At 54.3% G+C, this 21276-nt stretch overlaps 9 protein-coding genes across 9 annotated transcripts; 6 read left to right on the top strand and 3 right to left on the bottom strand.

Moving 5' to 3' along the window:
- Positions 1 to 707: 707 nt before the first annotated feature.
- Positions 708 to 1184, top strand: J4E84_000414 (uncharacterized protein; the record flags this gene model as incomplete). Its single annotated transcript, XM_049383055.1, has 2 exons — positions 708 to 720; positions 769 to 1184. The coding sequence occupies 2 exons, from the start codon at positions 708 to 710 to the stop codon at positions 1182 to 1184; spliced, it is 429 nt and encodes a 142-aa protein (XP_049248573.1).
- Positions 1185 to 1499: 315 nt separating this feature from the next.
- J4E84_000415 (uncharacterized protein) lies at positions 1500 to 3233 on the bottom strand (the record flags this gene model as incomplete). Its single annotated transcript, XM_049383056.1, has 1 exon — positions 1500 to 3233. The coding sequence occupies one exon, from the start codon at positions 3231 to 3233 to the stop codon at positions 1500 to 1502; it is 1734 nt and encodes a 577-aa protein (XP_049248574.1).
- Positions 3234 to 7133: 3900 nt separating this feature from the next.
- On the bottom strand, positions 7134 to 9002 carry J4E84_000416 (uncharacterized protein; the record flags this gene model as incomplete). Its single annotated transcript, XM_049383057.1, has 1 exon — positions 7134 to 9002. One exon carries the CDS (start codon positions 9000 to 9002, stop codon positions 7134 to 7136), a length of 1869 nt encoding a protein of 622 aa, XP_049248575.1.
- A 502-nt stretch (positions 9003 to 9504) lies between these two features.
- Positions 9505 to 10398, bottom strand: J4E84_000417 (uncharacterized protein; the record flags this gene model as incomplete). Its single annotated transcript, XM_049383058.1, has 1 exon — positions 9505 to 10398. One exon carries the CDS (start codon positions 10396 to 10398, stop codon positions 9505 to 9507), a length of 894 nt encoding a protein of 297 aa, XP_049248576.1.
- A 408-nt stretch (positions 10399 to 10806) lies between these two features.
- On the top strand, positions 10807 to 14641 carry J4E84_000418 (uncharacterized protein; the record flags this gene model as incomplete). The annotated part of the gene is made up of 2 exons (XM_049383059.1): positions 10807 to 12636; positions 12791 to 14641. 2 exons carry the CDS (start codon positions 10807 to 10809, stop codon positions 14639 to 14641), a joined length of 3681 nt encoding a protein of 1226 aa, XP_049248577.1.
- Positions 14642 to 14797: 156 nt separating this feature from the next.
- J4E84_000419 (uncharacterized protein) lies at positions 14798 to 15128 on the top strand (the record flags this gene model as incomplete). Its single annotated transcript, XM_049383060.1, has 2 exons — positions 14798 to 15057; positions 15110 to 15128. The coding sequence occupies 2 exons, from the start codon at positions 14798 to 14800 to the stop codon at positions 15126 to 15128; spliced, it is 279 nt and encodes a 92-aa protein (XP_049248578.1).
- A 514-nt stretch (positions 15129 to 15642) lies between these two features.
- J4E84_000420 (uncharacterized protein) lies at positions 15643 to 16776 on the top strand (the record flags this gene model as incomplete). Its single annotated transcript, XM_049383061.1, has 1 exon — positions 15643 to 16776. The coding sequence occupies one exon, from the start codon at positions 15643 to 15645 to the stop codon at positions 16774 to 16776; it is 1134 nt and encodes a 377-aa protein (XP_049248579.1).
- A 415-nt stretch (positions 16777 to 17191) lies between these two features.
- Positions 17192 to 19195, top strand: J4E84_000421 (uncharacterized protein; the record flags this gene model as incomplete). The annotated part of the gene is made up of 1 exon (XM_049383062.1): positions 17192 to 19195. One exon carries the CDS (start codon positions 17192 to 17194, stop codon positions 19193 to 19195), a length of 2004 nt encoding a protein of 667 aa, XP_049248580.1.
- Positions 19196 to 19439: 244 nt separating this feature from the next.
- On the top strand, positions 19440 to 20891 carry J4E84_000422 (uncharacterized protein; the record flags this gene model as incomplete). The annotated part of the gene is made up of 1 exon (XM_049383063.1): positions 19440 to 20891. One exon carries the CDS (start codon positions 19440 to 19442, stop codon positions 20889 to 20891), a length of 1452 nt encoding a protein of 483 aa, XP_049248581.1.
- Positions 20892 to 21276: the final 385 nt, after the last annotated feature.

Below are 21276 nucleotides of genomic sequence, written 5' to 3' on the forward strand. Positions count from 1 at the left end.
GACAGCAACTTCTTTAACACAACTAATTCAGTCATGACGGAAGAAGAGAGACGTACGCTCATGAGCGCAGATATTCCCACGATCCAAAAGATACACACTGCCATCGCCGCTATCCAACCAAGCACGGCAATGACGCTATTCCAGCAGCGCAGGCTTCTGTATCTCTGTTTGCGTCTGAAAAGCGAGATAGACATACCTATCGGATGGTGGTTGATTGAAGACGTAGAAAGCCCAATTTCTGATTCCCAAGTCTGGTGCGACGTTGATGCCGAGCTTGGTATACCAGAATCAGAAGATCATCCCTACCAGGTAGCCAGTCAGGACACAGGGACAGAAGAAGATGGGAATTATCTATCTCGTAGTAGCAGCAGAAGTAGATCGAGAGGAAGAAGAAGGACGATATGAGGCCGTCCAGTGATGTTGCGCAACTACAGAGAGAATGAAAGCAATTGGTGACGCGATATTCCCTGGGTGGGGTGTAGTTAATGGCTTGAGTATGGGTTACGAGTGCCATACGATTATCAAATGAAAGGTTAATGAAGAGCCCTGTATTCAACAATTCAGTCACTTACATGCGTTCCACTCTACTGAAGCCATGCTTTATGCCCAAAGCGATGACTGGCTCACCTATTCAAAGAAGGAGACAGGGATATGAGCTTGAAGACTGACATATGAATTGCGGTGATCAATCGCGCAAGCTTGGCATCATGATGGACATCAGTATGCTGATTGTTTTACGTGCCACATCGTGAAGGAACTTGCTCGCAGCAAACAAGTCCAGTATATCAGTGCAGAATGAGAAGCATCAGAGCACCATCAAGATCATTCTGCTCGTCACTCAGCGCCATAACATGGCATCCAAAAACCTCAGCTACCCACCGGAGAAGGCCGCCGTCATCAACAAGCTTTCTCAAGCCATCAAAGCGTTCGACACCAGCGTTCCCGCCTCTTTCCAGGAGCATCGCCGCTACCTGTACCTGCTTGAGCGCCTCAGAAACGAGATAACCGACCAGGTTAATGAATGGAAGGGACAAAACCCTAATGCTCCACCCTACAAGACCTTCAGGCTTGGGGTTGACGCCGAGTTAGACATACCGGTTGATCCTTACCAGGAGACACCACCTCCGAAGGCGGAACTCTGGACGCCGAACCAAACTTGCCCAGAATGCGGGAAGCCTAGATAGTGCAGGGACAGTACGTAGGTGGCAGTCGAGTCTGCTGAACACGTAGCTACAGGCAGCACTTGCTAAGAATGATGAGTGTTTCGTAGAGATGTTTTCGTGATATGCCATACACTTGTCATTTCCAATAAATACGATACATGCGCAGGGAAACAAGGGTATATGTCTAATCAGGGTACAGGACGGGTGGCGTATATAACAGTGCTGGTAGAAGGGTATCATAACAAGAACAGACGCATACTGAACTCCAACAGCAGGAAGCAAAAGCAATAAACAGTTGCAGACGCATGACCCGAGAAATACAAAGTGACATGAAGCTCAGTGCTTCCTCTTTGATCCTTTACGACTCAAACCGGTGCGCGATGCGTATACAGGCGGGTGATCATCCGGGCTTTCAGAGTCTGTTGCAAAGGCATCGACATAGCGAGATTGCATGGATGGACGACGACCATCGCCTAGAGGTCGGGCAGATGGAAGTGAACCCTCGACGGTGCGCAGATCCCATGGGTCTTGCGATGCTGACTGCGGCGACATCATTGTGGCTGCTGCGAACGGGTTGTCTTGACTGATGGATGGACGCCTAGCAGATGGCGGCCGAGCGTAATCTTGGTTGAAGTTCGCTGGGAAGGATAGCGGCGGAGGCGCGCGTTTCCTCGAGCTGGAAGGCCTGTAAGACTCTGTAGGCACCTGAGTATCGAGCACTGGAGGGCTTGGCTGCGAGACACTTGGACGGCGCTTGCTGGGAGTGCGAGTCAATCCAGCGGGACGCGTGTTAGAGGTAAGACTGTCGTGGCGAGCCATCGACTCGCGGCGTGTGGAGAGGGAACGATCGCCGCCACGCGGGTCCCAGTATGCAGCCGGCTTCTCTTGTTGGTTTTTACGGGCTGCCAGCTCCTCCTCTCGCTCCCTGGCCTCTGCAATCTGCCTTTCGCTCCGCATCTGTTGTTCCTCGGCTTTGATCAAGCGTCGTTGATCTGCTAGCTCAGCTGACGTCATAGAGGAGGATTGTCTGCGTGATGCGTTCGGCCGCTTCTTCGTATAGTCGATCGTTGGAGGGCTTGATTTCTCCTTCTTACGATCTTGGGCCTTCTTGGCTTCCAAGTCCTTCCTCTCTTGTCTGAGGCGTTCTTCCTCCTTAACACGACGAAGTTCTTCCCTGGCCAACGCTCGATCTTTCTCCTTCTCAGCGAAGAGCTTTTCTGCCCTCTCATTCGCGCGGCCGTCTGCACGGGCGGGTTCGAAATGTACGCGTCTGGCAGTATCTTCTCTGTCACGCTCATCAGCCACCCGTCGGTCAGACTCTTCTTGATGCCGACCTGACTTGGACTGCCTTTGTCGCTCGTCGCCAGTCTTGGTGCGACGAGCGCCTTCAGGTGGGCCCGAGCTAGTGTAAGACGAGCTCGAGTGATCAGCAAAGGCGTCGTAGTCGAGTGGATGTGGGCGGTCTGATGTGTACGTCTCTCGTGGAGCAACCCTGGCCGTCCGGTATGGATCAGATGACATACCACCCTGACGCTGAGGCGGCGAGGACGGAACAGCAGTAGGTGGGTTGTGAATCACCGTGGAAGAGCGTTTTGTACTTCGCTGCCTAGCCGGTGGGTCGTACTCTGCGTCCGACGCGACGTAAAGCGAGGGTGTCTGACTGGAAGATGCTGACGGAACATGGCGAGAGCTTTGACCGTATGGTGCAGTAGGAGTTGTAAGGTAGCTGCTGTGATGATCGAAGGACGCTGGTGGAGGCAAGGGGGCTTCCGGGAAACCAGTTCGGTAGGTGTAGGAGGCATCAGAGCCTACTGAATCAACAGCGATATCACGAGATCCAACAGAGCCGAGTGAAGACCGATCGTAGGGCTTGGTAGAGACCGAAAGTAATGGGTATTTCTTGCCTTTGTTATCTTTCTTTGAGCCAACCTGTATGAAGATCTCGCTGCTGATCGGTCGTTGGCCATCCCGAGTTGAGGGACGGCTACCACTGCCAGACGGACGACGTGTTTGAACCAAGTATGTTGAAGTGGTGGGAGTTGGTGGATTCGTCGGAGACGGTGTGCCCATGGAGCCATTTCTAGGAATGTATCGAATGGGCACGACGATTGCGTCTCGGCATGGTCTATCACCACGTGCTTTCGCACAAAGGCAGGCTCGCGTAGATGTCAGGGGTCGCCCATCAGGGGTGAACTCCTCGCGCTCCTCGATCCGACACATGATGGCGATGTGTAATGGGTTAAGTCGGAGTTGATAGATATCCTAGAGGCGAGGATGATAATAGAACACCTTGCCTCAAGCTTTAGTCTTGGGCTGGATGCTCTCGGTGAAGTATGATGTCAAACCAGCTTATCCGGGGTAATGAACCCGTCGGGGGATAGGCAGATATGGAAGTACCGGACGGTAAGGATGTCTTGATGACGTGTGTATCCAGATCACACAAAGTGTAAACTGATCAGGATACGGGTCGATTTGCGTAGTTTGGATGTTTTGGCGATATTGGGGAGACTGAGGGTATTTGAGGAACAGGTGACGGCCCGACTAAGACAAGCGGCAAGTAGGATGAGTGTACTCGTAGATTCAAGGACACATGGGCCGAAAAGCGAAAGAGTCAGAGCGGCGAAGGGGTAATAATAGAGAGGATCATGTGCAGGGAGCTATGCAGCTTCGAGGAAAGTAAAGTGCAGCCCTACTGGGCGAGGGTTCCTTTTAAGTGCAAGGCGGCACAGGTTGTAGCCTGGAAAAGTGCACAATGAGTGGACAAGGAGCAGATTTACCACAGATGACCGAAACGGGCGGGCAGAAAAAAAGTGCCAGTGCCAGGCGGCCGCAGCGGCAGGCAGGACGGAATGCATGAACATGATCCGGGCGTCTTTGGGGCCATTCCTTAGGGCTGCGCAGCGGTGAATTGCACAGCCTGCGAGCGACCGAAGACACCGCCCAGCCGCGAGTGGGCCGTGGTTCTGACCGGTGCCCTGTGCCTGAGGGTGATGAAGAGGGAGACTGACCCGATGCAATTGGGGAATTGGAAAAATTGTCGCAACTGGTAGCCGGTTTGCGCATCCGCGCGGCCGCACAACCTGTCTCAGACTCGATGGGCAGCAATAAACTGCCGGTGCTCGAGCGCACCCCGTCCTCCCCGTCACCGTCCCCCAAGCTCGGTTTTAGTGACTTTCCCTGGTGACATCCTCCTTTGATGAAGACATGGAGGCCGTGCTAGTGCTGTTAGCGATGAAAGAAATCCGGATCGCCAGCTCCCAGCTGAAAGACTGGCGAATGATGGTAGGGGCTATGCAGTCATTCCCGTGTCGTGAGGCAGGCGGGCCTCCATGCCAGGCACCAGAAGCCGGGCATTTTGCTGATCGGCGCCCAATGCCCGACCATATTGCTTTGCCTCGAGTAGTGATATGGATAGAGGGAAGGGTGCTTGGCCGCTCAACTGGCTGTGGGGCATCACGTTGCGGCGGGCGCTAAAGGGAGACGGGATGCACCCACGCTGCACGCGAGCAGCGGACGCATCGTTCGCATACAGGCCTCGTGCGTCGCGTTCTCAAACTTCGACACCGCGATTATATTGCGCGTCGCTAGTTTTCTTGCATTTCTTGCAGAATCGCGCAAGAGGTGCTCACGAATGGCCGTGATGCGCACCATTGATCAGGGTGGGGAGGCGAATTGCTGAGCATGTGAGCTCATGGCCACCTTGCTGCCTTGACCCAGCCGAAGTCGGGAAAGAGCACTCGGACAGTGTGCGTCGCACCTGCCCACGGGAGGTGAGTCTTCGTCAGCGCCTTCTTCCAACCCTCAATTAGCGCCAACTCGTAGGTAGCACCGAGAGGCTGCAATTGACCGACCGCGACAACATATTGACCTCCTTACAAATTTCCACCGCCGTCAGCGTGAATGCGACAGTTCCACAAACATCTTTGTTTGCCGGATGTGGCGGTCATCCGATGCATGCTGCTTGCGAGCCGTTTGGTGGCAACCCCCTGGCCCCTGGCCTTTCCATCGCTTCACAGCCTCAGCCACCAGCCGTAAGAGTTGCGCTTTCCGTCACCTTTCTGATACTTTGGGGGTTGAATCCTTCGACTGGCGAGTAACTACCAAGTGGCTAGGAGACGAGCCGCTCCATTAATCTGCGACACCGCTATTTGCGTTAACGGATCCCAAAAGGGAACTGGCCTGATGAAGGTGCGCATGGCCACACATCGAGCAGCCACACTTCGGCGTTGGTCTCGCGCGCTCTTTCATCCGCGGACGAAGCGATGGATGACGGAGTAAGATTGGGTTGTAATTGGCAGAATTGAAGCGTGTACTATGCACATGCCAGTCTTCACAAGGCGTTACCATGAGCTTGAAAGACTCGGTACTGTTCGGATATCGCACCTGTCACGTTGCTTGCCAGATGCTCTTCCGGCTAACAGGTCCCACTGTCACGAGGATCTTATTCCACCGTCTTTTCACGAACGACGTACCGGCTAATCTCCATGGCGCACTCAACGTCCACCGATATTACTACCTCAGCCACGACGCCTCAACAGACTAGGCCGACAATGGCCTCAGGCGTGCTGTGCCACACCATATCGCCAATCCGCTATCAGTGTCACATAGCTGCTCAGCCTCCATGACGGCTTCCACACGCGAAAATTTACTTTCTGCGATTTTTGTTGACGCTATCGGTGGCTGGAGAACCGCTGCGAACTTGAAGCTATCACAGCTCACCGCCTGCTCGTACACTGTGTACGTATGTGTAAGACTTGAGTGGTACAGCCAATGCCATCGCTCCAGTGCTGAAGACTCCACCCTACTGAGAAGGGACCTCGCACTCGAAAATGATCGCACTGCTGCTGAAACGTATGGCTTGGCAGCGCTACACTTACCAACATGTGGGAAGCGAAGGGTACGGGGCGGAAGCGTCTCACTGTCTCTTTACTGTTCGGATGCTTATTAAGGTAGTCAAATTCGGACAAACAGCCCATTGCAGTATCGACTCCATATTGCTGATGTCTCATAAGCAAGTCTATCCGACACTTCCATCGAAACTAAGCCACGTTTCTTCTCACGTCTCACAGGAACCATCTACGCGCCGTCCCGGGTTGCCTGGTCTACCTGTAAGCAGAACGTATGCCACTACGAGGTTTCGGCCCCATCGCCACTGAGAACCAACCACAGCCTTGCACAGGAGCAACAAGCTTTGTTACATGGGTACGATAGCAGCTGAATGACTGGCTTAGGCCAAAAGTTAGGTATGAATAGATCAGGTTCCATCGCTGGGCTGGAACCGAGCTTGGAGAAAACATCTGTTGAACGGTGTGTTGCAGTGAGTTGCCAAGCATGGCAAGATTTCACCGAACTAGAAGTCGAAACCATGGACGGTAAGATCAGACTCAAGTGCAATGCTTGCGAACGGCATGGACACGATCACATGCCACTGCCAACGTAAGGTCCACATCAGAGAAAATCGAATAGGCCCCAGCCTACCACCTGTCTCACATTGAAACAAAGACTTGGGATTTTCTCGCTATCATGCCCACTCTAGGAGCTACAACAAGCGTCACGGCAGTCCAACTCTCGGCACCTCCGACCTCCTTCGATATCAGGTTCTGCCAAGCCGAAGTCGGAGCCTGTCAGGTGTCTCAGAATGTAGGCAACTATTCTCGCCACTAGCGTGGACCCATGATCTTTCAATGGAGGTACTCACACTCGGTTATTGCCTGCCCCGTCGCGTTGGTATCCAGAAGCTTCTTCGCTCTCGTTGCACTTGATCATGTCGTGTTGTGTGAGACTGGAGTCAGGTTGGGTCCCGTACAAGACTTGGTATCTCGATGACTAGTAAGGCTCAAGTAGACACGTTTTCTGAGTACAGCTGGCGAGACTTATAACTGAAAAGCCAACGAAGAGGAGTGTGTAGATATCTCATGTTCATTTCATACAATACAATGTGTGCAGTATAATACAAATATGTTGTACCATCTAGTCCCCTCGCAAGGCCTCAGCCATCCCAGGGAAACCCCTCGGTGGCTGTGCATGTCCCTGAGGCTTCGTGCTCTCCAGGAACTCACTGAACTGCTGACCCTGCTCACTCTGCTCATCCAACTCCTTGATCCCACTCTTCTTTGCTCCACCGACCAAATTCCTGAAAGAAACCTTCTCAGCATACGGTCTCGCTGGCGGCTTCTCGTCGAATTCGCCTCGGCCAACAGCAACCTCCTGGCCAACGGATCGCTTCAGTTTGATCTGGATGCGCCCGTCGTTGGTGACGCTACCAAACTGGGGTTGCACCATAATCTTCCTGCCACCGGGCGTGTCCACATCAATTGTCTCGACGTCCTTGGCAGCCGCATAGTTCCTGGGAACAGTGTATGAAGTTGTGCCGCTGTGGTCATCGTTGGCTACGAAGCCGCCTACTCCCAGACGGGCGTAGAGCTCGTTCTTTGTGCCTGTGCGTCTGGCTTGCATGACACGAGCAGGTATCGGGGCAGGGTTCTCTTGGGGACCGAGGATGGGGTGATTGGCGAGGTATGACTTGTGACGAAGATAGCCGAGTCCGGCTGAAGGGTGGGTGGAGAGGGGCGCGGTTTCTTGGTCGAATTGGTACTGATCGACTTCGTTCTTGGCAGCGTCCGGATTGTATGCTGTGTGCTTGAATCTGATGGCTGGGAGCTTCAAGAAGGGAAGTATCAACTTGCTGACGAGCTTGCTGCTTAGTGGATCCTTTGCAGTCTCTTGCCTCAGCGCCTTGATACCAGCATCAATCTCAGGTTTTGTGATGTGACGCCAGGCCTTTTCTCGTTGCTCTTGCCAGACTTCAGCTTCTTGGGCGTCTATTGGTGCTAATTCGCCGGATATGGAAGCGGCAAGACGACGAGTGTCGTATATCTTGTTCTTGACATACTCGACTAGGTAGTCATTGAACTCCTTCTTGCGGCCTGCAAGCTTTTTGGTAAGAAAAGAGATGAAGTCCTCGGCGCCCATACCAGGAAGCCAAGGTCCCTCGTGCTTCCATCGCCTGGTATTATGAACGACGGGATCCACGGGTGGCGGGGTAAAGGGTGTAAACTGCAATGATCCTGGAGTCTGCGGGGCCTCTAGTCGCTGCTTCAGAGCGTTCCTTGCATTCCTCTGCTCTTTCTGAAGGGCTACGAATTCCTCTAGCCAAGGCTTATCGTTTGATGACTTCTTACTCGCTTCTTTCTGAAAAGATTTAAAGTCGGAAAGGTGAAGGCCCCATCCACGAGCCCTGAAACTCGCGAGCTTTTCTTCCCACCTCTTTCTCCAGGTGGCGTTGAAGTCGTCCCATTGAGCCTTGACTCTCTCCGAAGGCATGCTCTTCTTGAGAGCCTTTAGGTAAAGTCCGGCCTCATCCAGTCCGAGATCTGTGTCGTAACTCGTAGTATCATCCCGAACCTCAAAAGCTCCCGGTAGTAAGTCGTCGCTCACGCCGCGGTTTCTCATCAATGACAGGCCCTTGATCATTGGCACACCCATTTCTTCCCACTTTTGTCTTGTCCGCACATGATCTGCCGCCGATTCGAAGTCCGTGACATGCTCGATAGTATCCAGCTGAGTAACCCTCAGTACTGGGTCGCTCACTTGTACCAGATGACTCCTTGACGGAATCGGCCGCTTCAGACCCCAATCGCCACGTGCTAATGAGGACTTTGTCGTTGCAATCGCTTGGTGAGTCGGGTATGGCAGGGTCGCGGTGTCGGAGGACTTGGAGATGCCCGCGCCGTAGGTGTCGCTCACGGGCGGTCGTGCAAGTGGGTTGGGCAGCGAGAAGAGGCGAGAATTCCGGAGGAGGTTGGAAGTAGGCGAGAGGGACTGGCGGCTTAGAGCCATGTTGGCGATGCGACAGCCACGTGTGGGCGTTCAATGGCGGCTGAAGTGATGATCCCGATGTGCATATCGAAATGTCGGGTGGAGTTTGCGGCGGAGTGGCCCGTGCGAGACCTCCGCGGCTTCTGATGGGTTGCAGGCTGGGTCACATCACCACGTCAAGATGCACGAGACGGTGTTAAATGCACTTTCATGTTGATGGACTATTACGCTGATAGATATCTACAGGAGTATTCAAGATCTCATTCCCTCCATGGAGGCGTGATTCGTCCTCCGCCTCAGCGCACATGTCGCGAGCATTTCTGACATGCATACTCTTCTCGCGTGCGCAATATGCTGTCCGCCATCTTTCAGGTCAGGACTCACCTCTTCAACCAAAGGTTTTATCCGTGTGGTCTTTGAAACGCATACCGCGCGGCGAGAGGTCTATACATATCATTGCAATCTTCTATGTGTGCATGCCGGTGTATGAATGTCGTAATGCAATGACTGGTGTCATCCCCACTCATCCAGGCAAGTGTTTGTCCCAGTCCTGATCATCGTCTTCGTCGTCGTCCTTATCTTTCCTGTTTATACGTGGAACGTGCCCTTCAATAGCCATGGTGTGGTCAGACGTTTGCGCAGGAAGCGACGGTGGCTGAGGCGGCGCGTTGCTGGAAGAGCGCTCGAGAATCTGGTCCTGGACGAGGTCGTTGTTTGCCTTGGTAAGGTGGCCCGGCTTCTCGCCTCGTTCGAGCGCGAGATCAGTCATGGCGTCTGCGCGGGCGGCCCAGGCTGCGTCTAGGTCTGCTTCGTCATCTGCGTCAGCAGTGGTCGCACTCTCCTGTTTGAGACGTAGCGGTAGGGCCTTTTCATGTTCGTCGGCATTGTCGACCATGAGCTCGATCTTGTCGCCGTACCCGCCGTGTCGCATCCACGCCGGCTCCTCGTTCAGCTGCACCTTGACGTAGAGTGCGCGTCTTGCGCAGTCGTCTGAGCACCACACCTCGAGCACCTTCCTGTCTACTATTTCAACACCGTGATCAGTGTCAACAAACTGCTTCCTCGCTGTGGATCGCGCCTTCTTCTTGGGGCGCGGGCACAGAGCGTATCCGCACTTGTCGGCAATGTTGCGCTCCTCGATGAGGGCGTCGTAGTCGGCGGGCTGAAAGGGAATTACTGCTTTCTGGAAGAAGTGAGCGTCGGAGGGCGAAGGTCGCTTAGCATCGGCGTCTGGCGAGGTGGGAAAGTCCATGAGGGTCATGACGGCCTCCAGCACCTCTGCCTCGACGCGCTTGCGGTCTTCAAGTACCGTCGCATGGTGGCGGGCAACTGCGAGGTGGCGCGCATTCACGGGTTTCCTGCCCGGGGGCGCGTTGGTAGAGACGGTCGCGTTCTTCAGGATGGACTTGGGCGGCATGGCGGGCCTGTGTTGGTGTTGGGATCGTCGTGGCTAGAGTGTGAAGTGGAACCTCGTTGGGCGTGCTTGGCGGAGCGTCGGGGACTTGGGCGGGGCTGTTTGAGCTTCGTCACCACACTTGTTCGCACGAGGCACCTGCAGCAGCCCTCATATCTCCCACTGCCCCTCGCCCAGAGCTGGATGGGTGCAAGCATTGAATGGTAGGCTGCCCCGTTGACCCGCGCGTCCCGCATTGCTGCCCAGGCTGACATGGGCGTCATCGCAGCTACACGTCCGAGACCCGCCGTGCACCTAGAGAGCTTCCACACATTCTTGCTGTAGCGCTGTCAGGCAGGGACCGCAGCTGTCACCCCCATTGCGTCTTCCGCCGCCGGACCACCTCTGCAGCCATCGACACACCCCGCCGCCATGTACAAAGTCAGGGCCGTCTTCGACTATGTGTCTAACCACGAAGACGACTTGGGCTTCAAGGTCGGCCAGATCATCTCCGTCACCGAGGAGGAGGGCGACGACTGGTACGTGGGCGAATACACCGACGACAGCGGCACCAAGCACGATGGCCTCTTCCCCAGGAACTTCGTCGAGCGCTACGAGCCAGAGCCGCCACCACGACCCAACCGAGCTTCGCGGCACAAGCCATTAGAGCAGCCGCCTGTGCAGGAAGCCCCTCCCACGCCCCAAATACCGCAGCAGGAGCCAGAGCCAGTGCTGCCTCAAGAACCAGAGCCGCCAAAGCCCCAGGCCCCTCCCATTGAGGTGCCCAGCGCCGCCAAAACAACACCGCTGCCCATGTCGCCCATGTCGCCTCGCTCTGCGTCGAGCGCAAAGGCTCCGGAAGCCCTGCCGCCGCAGTCGGAGTCGTCCAAGCCCGCTCCTCCCGCGAAGAAGGCTCCTCCGCCTGTCGCTCCCAAGAACAATGCCTTCCGGGACCGCATTGCTGCTTTCAACAAGCCCACTGATCCTCCGCCCAAACCCTTTAAGCCCTCTGGCGGCGCCCCTAGTTTCATCAAGAAGCCCTTCGTGGCTCCCCCGCCGAGCCGCAATGCCTACGTTCCTCCCACTCGAGAGGCTCCACCCGTCAAGACCTACCGTCGCGAAGAGGATCCTGAGATTGCAGAGCGTCAGGCGCAGACCCAGAACGATGCGGAGCGCGCGGGATTGGTCGCGCATGACAAGGCAAATGCGAACGAGGGCGAAGAAGAGCCACAGCCCAAGATTAGCCTGAAGGAACGCATCGCTCTGCTGCAGAAACAGCAGCAGGAGCAGGCAGAAAGGGCCGCGGCTATGCACAAGGAAAAGCCAAAGAGACCGCCTGTGGCCAAGAGGACTGAGTCCCAAGACGCACCCGCTGAAGACAGCGAGGACACTGGCCTCGAGCGCGTGACAAGTGGAGCTTCCAAGGGTCGTGCGTCCATGGACCAGAATCGCCCTCCGCGAACATCGCACGATATCCGCTCTCCAGACGCGCTCAACCGTGACCGCGATCTCCTCAGCGAGAACGACGCTGACCAATCAGCAGCTGGAGATACTGAAGATGCTGGACGAGAATCCACAAGTGTCGAAGAGGACCAGGACCGACCGAAGAGCAGGCACCCGCCGCCGCCACCTCCCAGAGCACCCACTGCCCCAACGGAAGAGCCCAACGTTGGTGATGAGCAAGACGTGCCCGAAGAAGAGGAGGAGGAAGAGGAAGACGAGGAGACTGCCGAGCTGAGACGGAAGGAGGAGTTACGCGAGCGCATGAGGAGATTGGGCGGTGGCATTCCCGGCATGCCCGGTATGCCTGGTATGTTCGGAGGTGGTATGCCCATGGGCGGTGGTCTTCCACCGAAGAAGAAGAAATCGACCACCGAGAAAAGGCCCGAAGAAACTGAGGAGTACAGCATGCCTCAGCAACGAGTTCCTATGTTTGGTATGCCTGGTATGATGCCCGTCCGAAGCCCAGAACCTGAAGATCGCACGCTTTCTGTCGAGAAGGAGGATGAAACTTCGCACCCCGTCACAGGCACTCACTCAGCGAACGAAGTGCCAGACGTAGAGGAGGTTGCATCTCAGCCGGCCCGGCCAACTACTGGCGATGGTCCTCCACCTGTTCCAACAGACCGTAAGTTTATCATTCCTCGCAAACCAATCCGCGCTTTTGTACACCATGCCCAAGGCCGCCTGCAGTCGCCATCTTCCGAGACCTTATCGAAGACATATGTCACTTATGACGGTCTGTCGGAATATGTCATGACTGTATGCGTGTCTAGTATGTGTGTGCACTTGGCTCTATCAATAATTCTTACGTCCATTCCACTGGTTCTAACATTCTCCAGGACGTCCTGCTCCCCCTCCTGTCCCATCAGCCTGTAAGTCATATCGGCTATCAATACGTGAACAACACTGACAGTACCTAGCTCGACCGGTACCGCCACCTCCTCCGCAGGTTCTCTCTCCTGGGCCCGGATCTGAGTCTGGTGATGAGATGACCGACACTGCCCCTACCCCGTCTGCCCCTTCCCAGCCATCCAATAGGCGGGCTTCGTATTTCGCTTCTGGCGAGCCAGCTCAGGATCTGGCAGAAAGACGCGTGCCTCCCATTCCGTCAGCGGGTCCTACATCGCCTACAATGAGCCGTCCGCCTCCGCCACCTCCACCAACGCAGGCACCTCCATCGCGCCATGAAGATCTTCCGATTCGCAAACTGGACCGTAACGAGGGCGAGACTGACTACGAAGGTGACTATGACACCGACATGGCGCCCGAGGCAACTCACAAGGACGCCTTGAAGTCACATGCTCGCGATTCCAGCGTAGAAGACAATACCTTGACGGACGAGCCAACTTCAGCACGCTCGCCCACTATTCCTCAGGGAATGCCGCCTCTGCCTCCTACTGCACCTCGTGCAGTTCCGCCTCCACCACCTCAACAGGGGCCCAGTCGGCCATCAACAGATGCCCCCCGTGGTGCACCGCCTCTCCCACCGGTACCACCACCGACTCGCAGCGCCCCTATGGACGATGACGATGAAGAATATGACCCTTTCAAGTACACTGGCCCACCCCTTCCGCAAGCCGCGGCGCCTCCAGCTCCTCGAGCAGTGCCACCGCCCCCACAAAGCCAGCCTCCTCCCCCGCAGAATCGCCCACCACCACCCATGCCACCATCGATGCCTCCTGTACCACATCGTCAAGCGGGTGAATCAGATGAAGAGGATGATTTGTACTCTTCCCCGCCGGCTCGGAAGTCTCACGATAGGCCACCGCCTCCACCACCTCAGGCTCCTCCACACCAGCATGCACCTCCGCCTCTTCCACCTCTACAAGCTCCGCCTCCTCCAGCTCAAGAAAGAATGGTCCCGCCGCCACCGCAGGAACGTCCAGTTTCTATGTTCTCGCCAGTCGCAACGGAGGCACCGCCTCGGATGCTGAACACTCGGAAGTCGCTTGATGCAGCCCAAATGCTGACGACTCGATCTTCCATGGATCAGCCTCGCCCGGCAACGAATCAAGGTTTCATTGCAAACGATATCGATTTGGGGATGTCGTCGCATTGGTGGACCCAGCCCAAGCTACTTCCCCCATCACTCCAAGCTCGCAAAGACGTCCTGGTAGACATGAAGGAGTCGCAATCAGGCAACACTGTGGAGAAACTCATCAAAGTTCTTTACCTTGACTACTCACAAACGATCATTTCCGCCCGCTTCGAGTCCACCAACGTCTCCGACGTGGATCTTGAACAGCGCAATGAGCCGCCGCCTCCAAGCCAGCGTCCTGATCAGCTGGAGAACGCGTACGAGCAGTTTGGTCGCACGATAGCCAAGACTATTGAGTCGAAGCAGAACACTGTCGTAGGCAATGGCACGCCACAGGGACTGATTGAGGAGCTGTTTAAGCCCTTCAATGACGCACTGCCCCCAATTTCAACTCGCTCCTACGGCGCGCTTGTGTACGCCAACCTAGCGAACGCGTCAACCCAAGTATATGATGAGATTCGCCCTGGTGACATCATCAGCTTCCGCAATGCAAAGTTCCAGGGTAAGACTGGGCCAATGCATGCTAAGTACGCGATGGATGTTGGGAAGCCGGATCACGTCGGTGTTGTTGTCGAGTGGGATGGGAGTAAGAAGAAGGTAAGGGCTTGGGAGCAGGGACGTGAGCACAAGAAGGTCAAGCCAGAGAGCTTTAAGATGGGAGATTTGAGATCAGGTGAAGTGAGGGTGTGGCGTGTAATGAGTAAGAGTTGGGTGGGCTGGAACTGATTGGTCGAGCTGCCCGTTTGTAGGTGAAGAGCGAGGAATTGTAATTAAACCTTTAGTCTTGCGCGTCTGTGTATCCTAGCTGGCACCCTCCAAAACTTTCCAACGTACTCACCATACCACACCCTGATACCTACATCACATCAAACACTTGCCAACATGCCCTTCACCTTCGACCCCGAGGTCGACTATGCACCCGCGCCATCGCCGCCAACGTCCGCAGCCCACATGGGGCCATCTTGGAACGCGGTGTGGCGCATCGCCATCTCCAACCCCGACAAGGCGGCCGCCCTGGCCGAGGCCAAGGGCATGATCAAGGAGAAGCTCCGGTGGGAGAGAGCGGTTGCGGCGGAGAAGAGGGAGAGGATGAAGGTGGGGGTTTCGGCCTGGAAGCTCGACCGCGAGCTGGATGAGTGGAAGTAAGTCTTAATTGATCACACATTGACGAGCTAAGCTGACATATCTTGACAGGCCGGTCTTCGGACAGTAGATCTGAGTGGGGTGGAGAGGAATTGGGGCCTTCGGGCAAAACATCTTGAGTTCCTGGTGGTGGCAGAGGTGGTGAGGTGGTGCGGCTTGGGGGGATGGCGCCGCTGTGCGCCTTATAAATATGCACGTGAATAGAACTCTTCTCCATCAATTATGTGAGATCTTGCAATATGCAGTGATGATGACATTGTGGATGTGCTCAGTATGGTGCTGCGTGTGCTGTTTTGATGGTTCTGGGTCCCTCTGTAGCTGCCACTCCCCTACATCATCTCACACACTCAATCGGCACGCAGCCTCCTGGAGCAATACAGTACGCTCACATGTTTCCCCAGTCAGTTGGATCATCACTGACTACCTCCAGGACCCTCCATCGTCGACGCATCGACACTGCGATGGTCTGATGTATTCTGCATAGCTCTTCGCCCTTCACTAGCAAACAACAGTTTTTAATACATTATGCAGAACACAACCATCTTTGTCAGGTCCTCAACAACCCAAGCGAGCGATACCGAAAGATGCCACCCAAAGCTTCCAAGAAGTCCTCAAGCGCTCCTGCGAACCTGCCACGAACGACGAATACGCACGATATCCGAAGAGTCTTAGCCGAGCGGGAGAACGAGGATGGAAAGCGCGAATACCTCATCGACTGGGCCCCAACTTGGGAGCCCATGGTGAGTCCCAAGGGCATTGCTGCGACGGTTCTGAAAGAGTGGAGGGACACTAAGAAGGCGAAACGTACATTCGGGTTCAAAAACAACACGGTCATCAAGTGTGCGAACGCTAGCGCAGACGACTCCGCCGAACATATCCTCCGCATGAGAAAGACGGTCTTCGATAACTTCAGAGAGACGATACTCCTGGAACCGGACGGCGTCGCACCATCCGAGTTCTTCAAGGATGAGGAATGGGTCTTTAGGTCGAAGGAACACAGGCAGCGAGCGGAGCAGATCGCGAAAAATCTCAAGGAAAATACACCAGACGCTGCAGAGGTCATAAGACACACCTATCGTGTCATGCGGGGGAAAGCAGGGTCAAGCCGCTACATTGTCAAGGCCGAGGACACAGACCTACCTTATAGAGCAATCCGGGTCAAATACATCGGCAGAATCGACGCAGAGATCGCTACCGACCCAGGAAAGCGCCGCTCATACCCCGTCGTCCACTTCCTCACCCCGCTCTTCGACACCAGTCTCCGTGAGCTGAGAAATCCTACTTGGACGCTCAAAAACGCACACGCTACCGCCCTTTCGCTAAGCGAAACCGTCGCACAGTTCCCAACGCATGCGCCGTATCTCCTCACACACCCTCTGCTACTCATGTTTACACGCCTCTTCCTTCTGGCCGATGAGATCGCAGAGAAATTGGACACAGTTGGTATCGAAGTGGGAGAGGACTGGCATGAGCGTACGCGGGACGAGTTCCTATGGACATACTGTGGCGACTGGGAGAAGCGGCCGGTTGACTGCGTTGAGCGCACGTACATGGCGACTCGTGATGAGGTTCGCTGGTATGTGGTGAATGAGGCTGATGAGAATGGGAGTGCTATAGTGGCAGCGTCGGTCGATGGGAGTGATGGCGAAGCCAGCGATGGGCAGGATGGCGAGGATGAACAGGCTGAGGACGACGTGGATGAAGAGCTGGAGGACTGATAGATGTTAGTTTAGATGAATGCACTTGTTGATTGAAGATGTTAAGCCTGAACAGGATGCAGAAGCGAAGCCATGTATTGACAACAACCTGGGCGTTTTTCTGAACCTTACTGCATCTCAGCTACTGGAAAAGCGCCAACAGACAACGAGTTCTTGGGATATAGGTCTGCCATTCCAGCACCCTCAACACACATTGGAGTCATCTAGGGCTTTCTGTCTATTTGCTAGATTGCTCATGTCGTGACAATGAAGTTTGGCTGCGCACAAAGTCGCTGACAATTGTAGCAAACTGATCAAAGCATAAGACCTTCATCTTCAGCCGTTCGGTCTCCTCACTTGCTCAATTCAATATTCTCGCCCACATACACAGTCTTCCTCAACGTTCAATCTTTTGATCCGACATATGAGCAACAACATGGACGACAGCAAAAATGGAACTGACGAGAAGAATACGGGGCCGAAGATACCACATAACTCCAAAGTACCAGCGAAGTCTAGGTTGAAAACACTCGTGTATGCTAGGGGCGCAGTGGGCAATCATGGTGGCGATACTGAAATGGTCGAAGCGGTGGAAATGCCAGGAGGCATTGCAGGCAAACCGACAGCAGAGCCTCGTAAAAAACAACGAAAGAAGAGAACGGGGATCCCAGATATGCGTGAAGATGACGAAGAACATGACGACGGGAATGACGACGGTAAGGTGGATTCGAGTAAGAGAAGGAGAAAGGCCAAAGCTGCTAAACCCGCGACTTCCATCGCTACTGACGGAGAAGAGCAACAACATCCGCAGGCTCTCGAAGTTCCCCCTAAATTCGAGATAGCGTGGGCGGCGCTGGCCGACAAAGAGGAGAAGGACCCGAAGAGGCCCGACAAGACCATCATCATCGCGCGAAGGAAGAGATGGGAGAATGCTAACGTGGAGGTATTGATATGGAACGACTGCGAGCTTGAGTGGATGAGAAAGACCCATGCGACGAAGCTGTACAAGAACACTGTCGAGAGATTCGAGAAAGTCGAAGAGAATGATTGGATAGATGTGAACGTACCTGGCTGGAATCAAGTAAGGGTTCTCAAAAATGTCGTGCTGACAGACGGGCCGGAGAAGTTCATCACACGATTCAGCAACGAGGACTACGACCGTGTGCATCAGATGCTCATATACATATTGAATGAGGTCCTTCAGCCCAGCTCGTGGCTGGTGGAACCAGAGGAAGGTAGCTATCAGTATGCGACGGACGAGGACGAAGCGAAAGCTACGGCATCCATCTCCAAAAGTGCTCAAGAGCTCGTCGAGATAATCTGGAAGCCTTACATCGATGACAGCAACCCCGATGACAGCAACCCCGTCGACAGCGAGACCGATGAAAACCAGGTCGATGAGAACCAGCTCAACGAAGAGACCTATCAAAACTTGAGTGATGTAAATGTCATATGGACTTCTGCATCGAACAAGGTCGGAACGTCCAATGATGACAACGAAACAGCAACAACAACGGGACAAACATCCAAGATCAAGTTGACGAACATCTGGACTGTCTTCATCGAAGACTTCCATGTCTGGCAGAGAAAGCGAACTACTGGACCAGTCTTGTTAGTCAAGATTGTGCCGCCAACCATAGCGGAACGAAAAGAACTCGGTCGTCGTATCATCACCGACAGTCCCCATGTCGCCAGGCCAAGCTCATGGCCCTATCTGCTCGCCCTGGCCCTCCTCGCAGACGACGAAGCGGAGCAAGCGGAAGAGGAGGTGGGGCTGATCGCGCACGACGCTCGGTCTAGAAATACTATCCATACCTGCATGGAAGAGTATCAGGAACATGCGAAGCTGAGCTATTCCGAAGCAGTACACACCTTCTGGTTGCTTCAGCAATCCCTGCAGGACGAGCAGTTCGCCAGCGAGAGTAACGCAAAAAAGCCAGATGATGACGCTGCTCCGAGGCCTGAATCCGACCGCGAACAACGTAGCGATTCTGAACACGACGACAGTACAGACACCTCTGGAGATGAAGACGACGCTCCAGCCAACGAGAAGAGCGCCCGGCCATTGAAGGGTAGGAGACACGGTAAGCTGGCGAACGAACACGACGAGCATGTTGAAGCAGAAGATGCTGAAGACCAGTCAGGGAATGACGAGATTGAAGGAGATGGCACTGAAGCTAACCAAGATCTACCAGACCTAACTCATGCCCCTCAGCATCAGGGTGCCTCAGAGGAGAGAGAAGCGCTTGCGAAGTCAGGCCCTGATTCAAGAAAACCTGACATGTCAGCGGTGACTGATAACGAAGAGGGGGTAGTGGATGGAACATCTAGGCTTGGAAAACCGGGCAAGAGGGTATCCACTGCTGCGATCGGTGAGCAACCGCCAGCAAAGAAGTTGAAGCTTAAGAAGACTGTGGCGTTGGCCGATGACGAGAACTAGGTAGACAGGGTCAGCCTTGTGAAAATGTCTATAGCTTCAGCTGCCACACTCCATAGCTGTCAATTCATCTCTTAAGTTTGATATGGCCACTTGTAACATGTAGCAAGCTTGCAACAATCCACACTGGTGATGGTGACATGATTGCTGGTATAATAGGCGTTGGTATAAGAGGGCAGGTGTGCTATGGCTGTTATCAACGTCTCGTTACCTGCTTTGATCGCGCAATCATCATCCCAAACACAGCATGTCGAAAGATCAATCAAAGCCAACAACTGCTGCCGTGCAGAACGACGAACCGCAGCCTCAGGCTGAGACATCCACGATAGCAACCAGCGAGAGCACTGCTTACCCAACCTCAGACACGATCAAAATCCCGGACGATATGGCCGAGCTTTGGCTCCAGGAGGCACCCGACGATCTCCCAGGTCCAGTCATGAACGAGAAAATCATAGCTGTCAGGCGATTGGGCCTAAAGAGAAATTACCTTTACTTGCTAGAAGGGACGGAGAAGTGGTTCTGGCCTCAGCGTGTCGCCAAAGACGCGAAGGATACGTGGAAGAAGCAAAAGAATGTAGCATCCATGAAAGGCCAGAATCTGGATGTTCAGAACAGCCTGCATGCTTACGACTTGTTCCTGATTCGGGTCGATTCGGCAAAGGTGAATCCGCTGCACGCTGACCTCGGTGTCGTCGATCGGAACTGGACAGACATAAGAGAAGTTCGATACGTCACATCTCTTGCTAGCAAAGAACAGAACACCGAAGAAGAGAAGACTCCAGGCGCTGCTAAAGCTCAATCCTCTCAGACGAAAAAGAGCAAGAGCTCAGCATCTAGTGCGCCTCAAGAAGCGACATCGAACCCCTCCAGTGCTGTGCACATTAAGAGGTTGGAAAAGCGGATACTTGAGGCTATTTTGGTGCGAGCAGCAAGACGATCGAGCTGGTTGTCAGCCAAGCATGAGAAAGCGTACAGCTTTTACGAGAAGAATCACTATGATATGGCTCAAGGCCATGGCCTACAAACACCGTACATAGTACTTGACACAGTCGGTTTTGCCAGCACTTACCCGATGGAATACATCGGCATCCTGCTGCGCTTTGTGCAAGACATCGATCCACTCTCTCCTATCTCAGAACCAAGCAACGAGCATGAGCCATGGCACAGGGATTTCTGTCCATCGGAAGCACACGAACGACGACCTACGATAAACCCGACGAAAACGTTCCAAGTCCAGTGGAAACAACTGACGGACATGAGCGTTAAGAGTCTGCTCGACACCCCTCAGCAAGACCGGGAAGGAATCGTTTCACTGATAGTGTCTGAAGCACCACACACGCTGCACAACGACAGTTGGGTCTTGCTTCTCGTACTCACTATCGGGACAGAAGAGTACATCGAGTGCTGTCTCAAATCAGCCGATATCAAGGTTGAGAGCGGATGGTATGAGCGTTCTTACCAGAAGCTTCTTCATCAGCTTAAGAAGTCGTCCAAAGAGGAATTAACACTCGTAGAGGACTCTGATGTGTACGCAGCATGGAAAAGGCTGAAGCAAGGAATCCATCGGGGTGACGTGAATCCTGAGTGGCTCGAAGACGCCGACCAGTGGTCCGATGGAAACATCTCTGGCACGGAGATAGAACCGGGAACGAAGTCTACGGGGTCTCGATCTGTGGACAATGATCTCGATACTGCATAACTCATCGGACACTCATGGAAGCTAACCTAGTCTGGGCAAGAGAATCGAGGAGGACTGAGAGGGTAACGGAAGGAACCTTCTTGGCTGGTGGTATCAGAGGTGACGACAGCGTGACTGGGATGGACTCTCAAGATAAGGTCGACAGTAAGGATAGATAATGCAGTGGTGACCGAACTCCGTCTGGGTGACATGCCTGCTTCCTACTCGTCGCGTACAAGCTGAGGACTTGAACGAGAACTTCTGGGCCTGCGCGTTTATCCTTCTCATAAGCTCATTCGGCGGGCCGCGTATTGGCATTATCTATTCTCCTCGACGTTCTAAATCGTCGTCCAGCGTGCTGCTCTAGCATTGTCTTTGCCCCTGATACTCCACTTTGGTGTGCCAG

This window comes from Alternaria hordeiaustralica (genome assembly GCF_023758085.1).
Source record: "Alternaria hordeiaustralica strain BMP 2776 chromosome Unknown scaffold_1, whole genome shotgun sequence".
Lineage (NCBI taxonomy): Eukaryota > Fungi > Ascomycota > Dothideomycetes > Pleosporales > Pleosporaceae > Alternaria > Alternaria hordeiaustralica.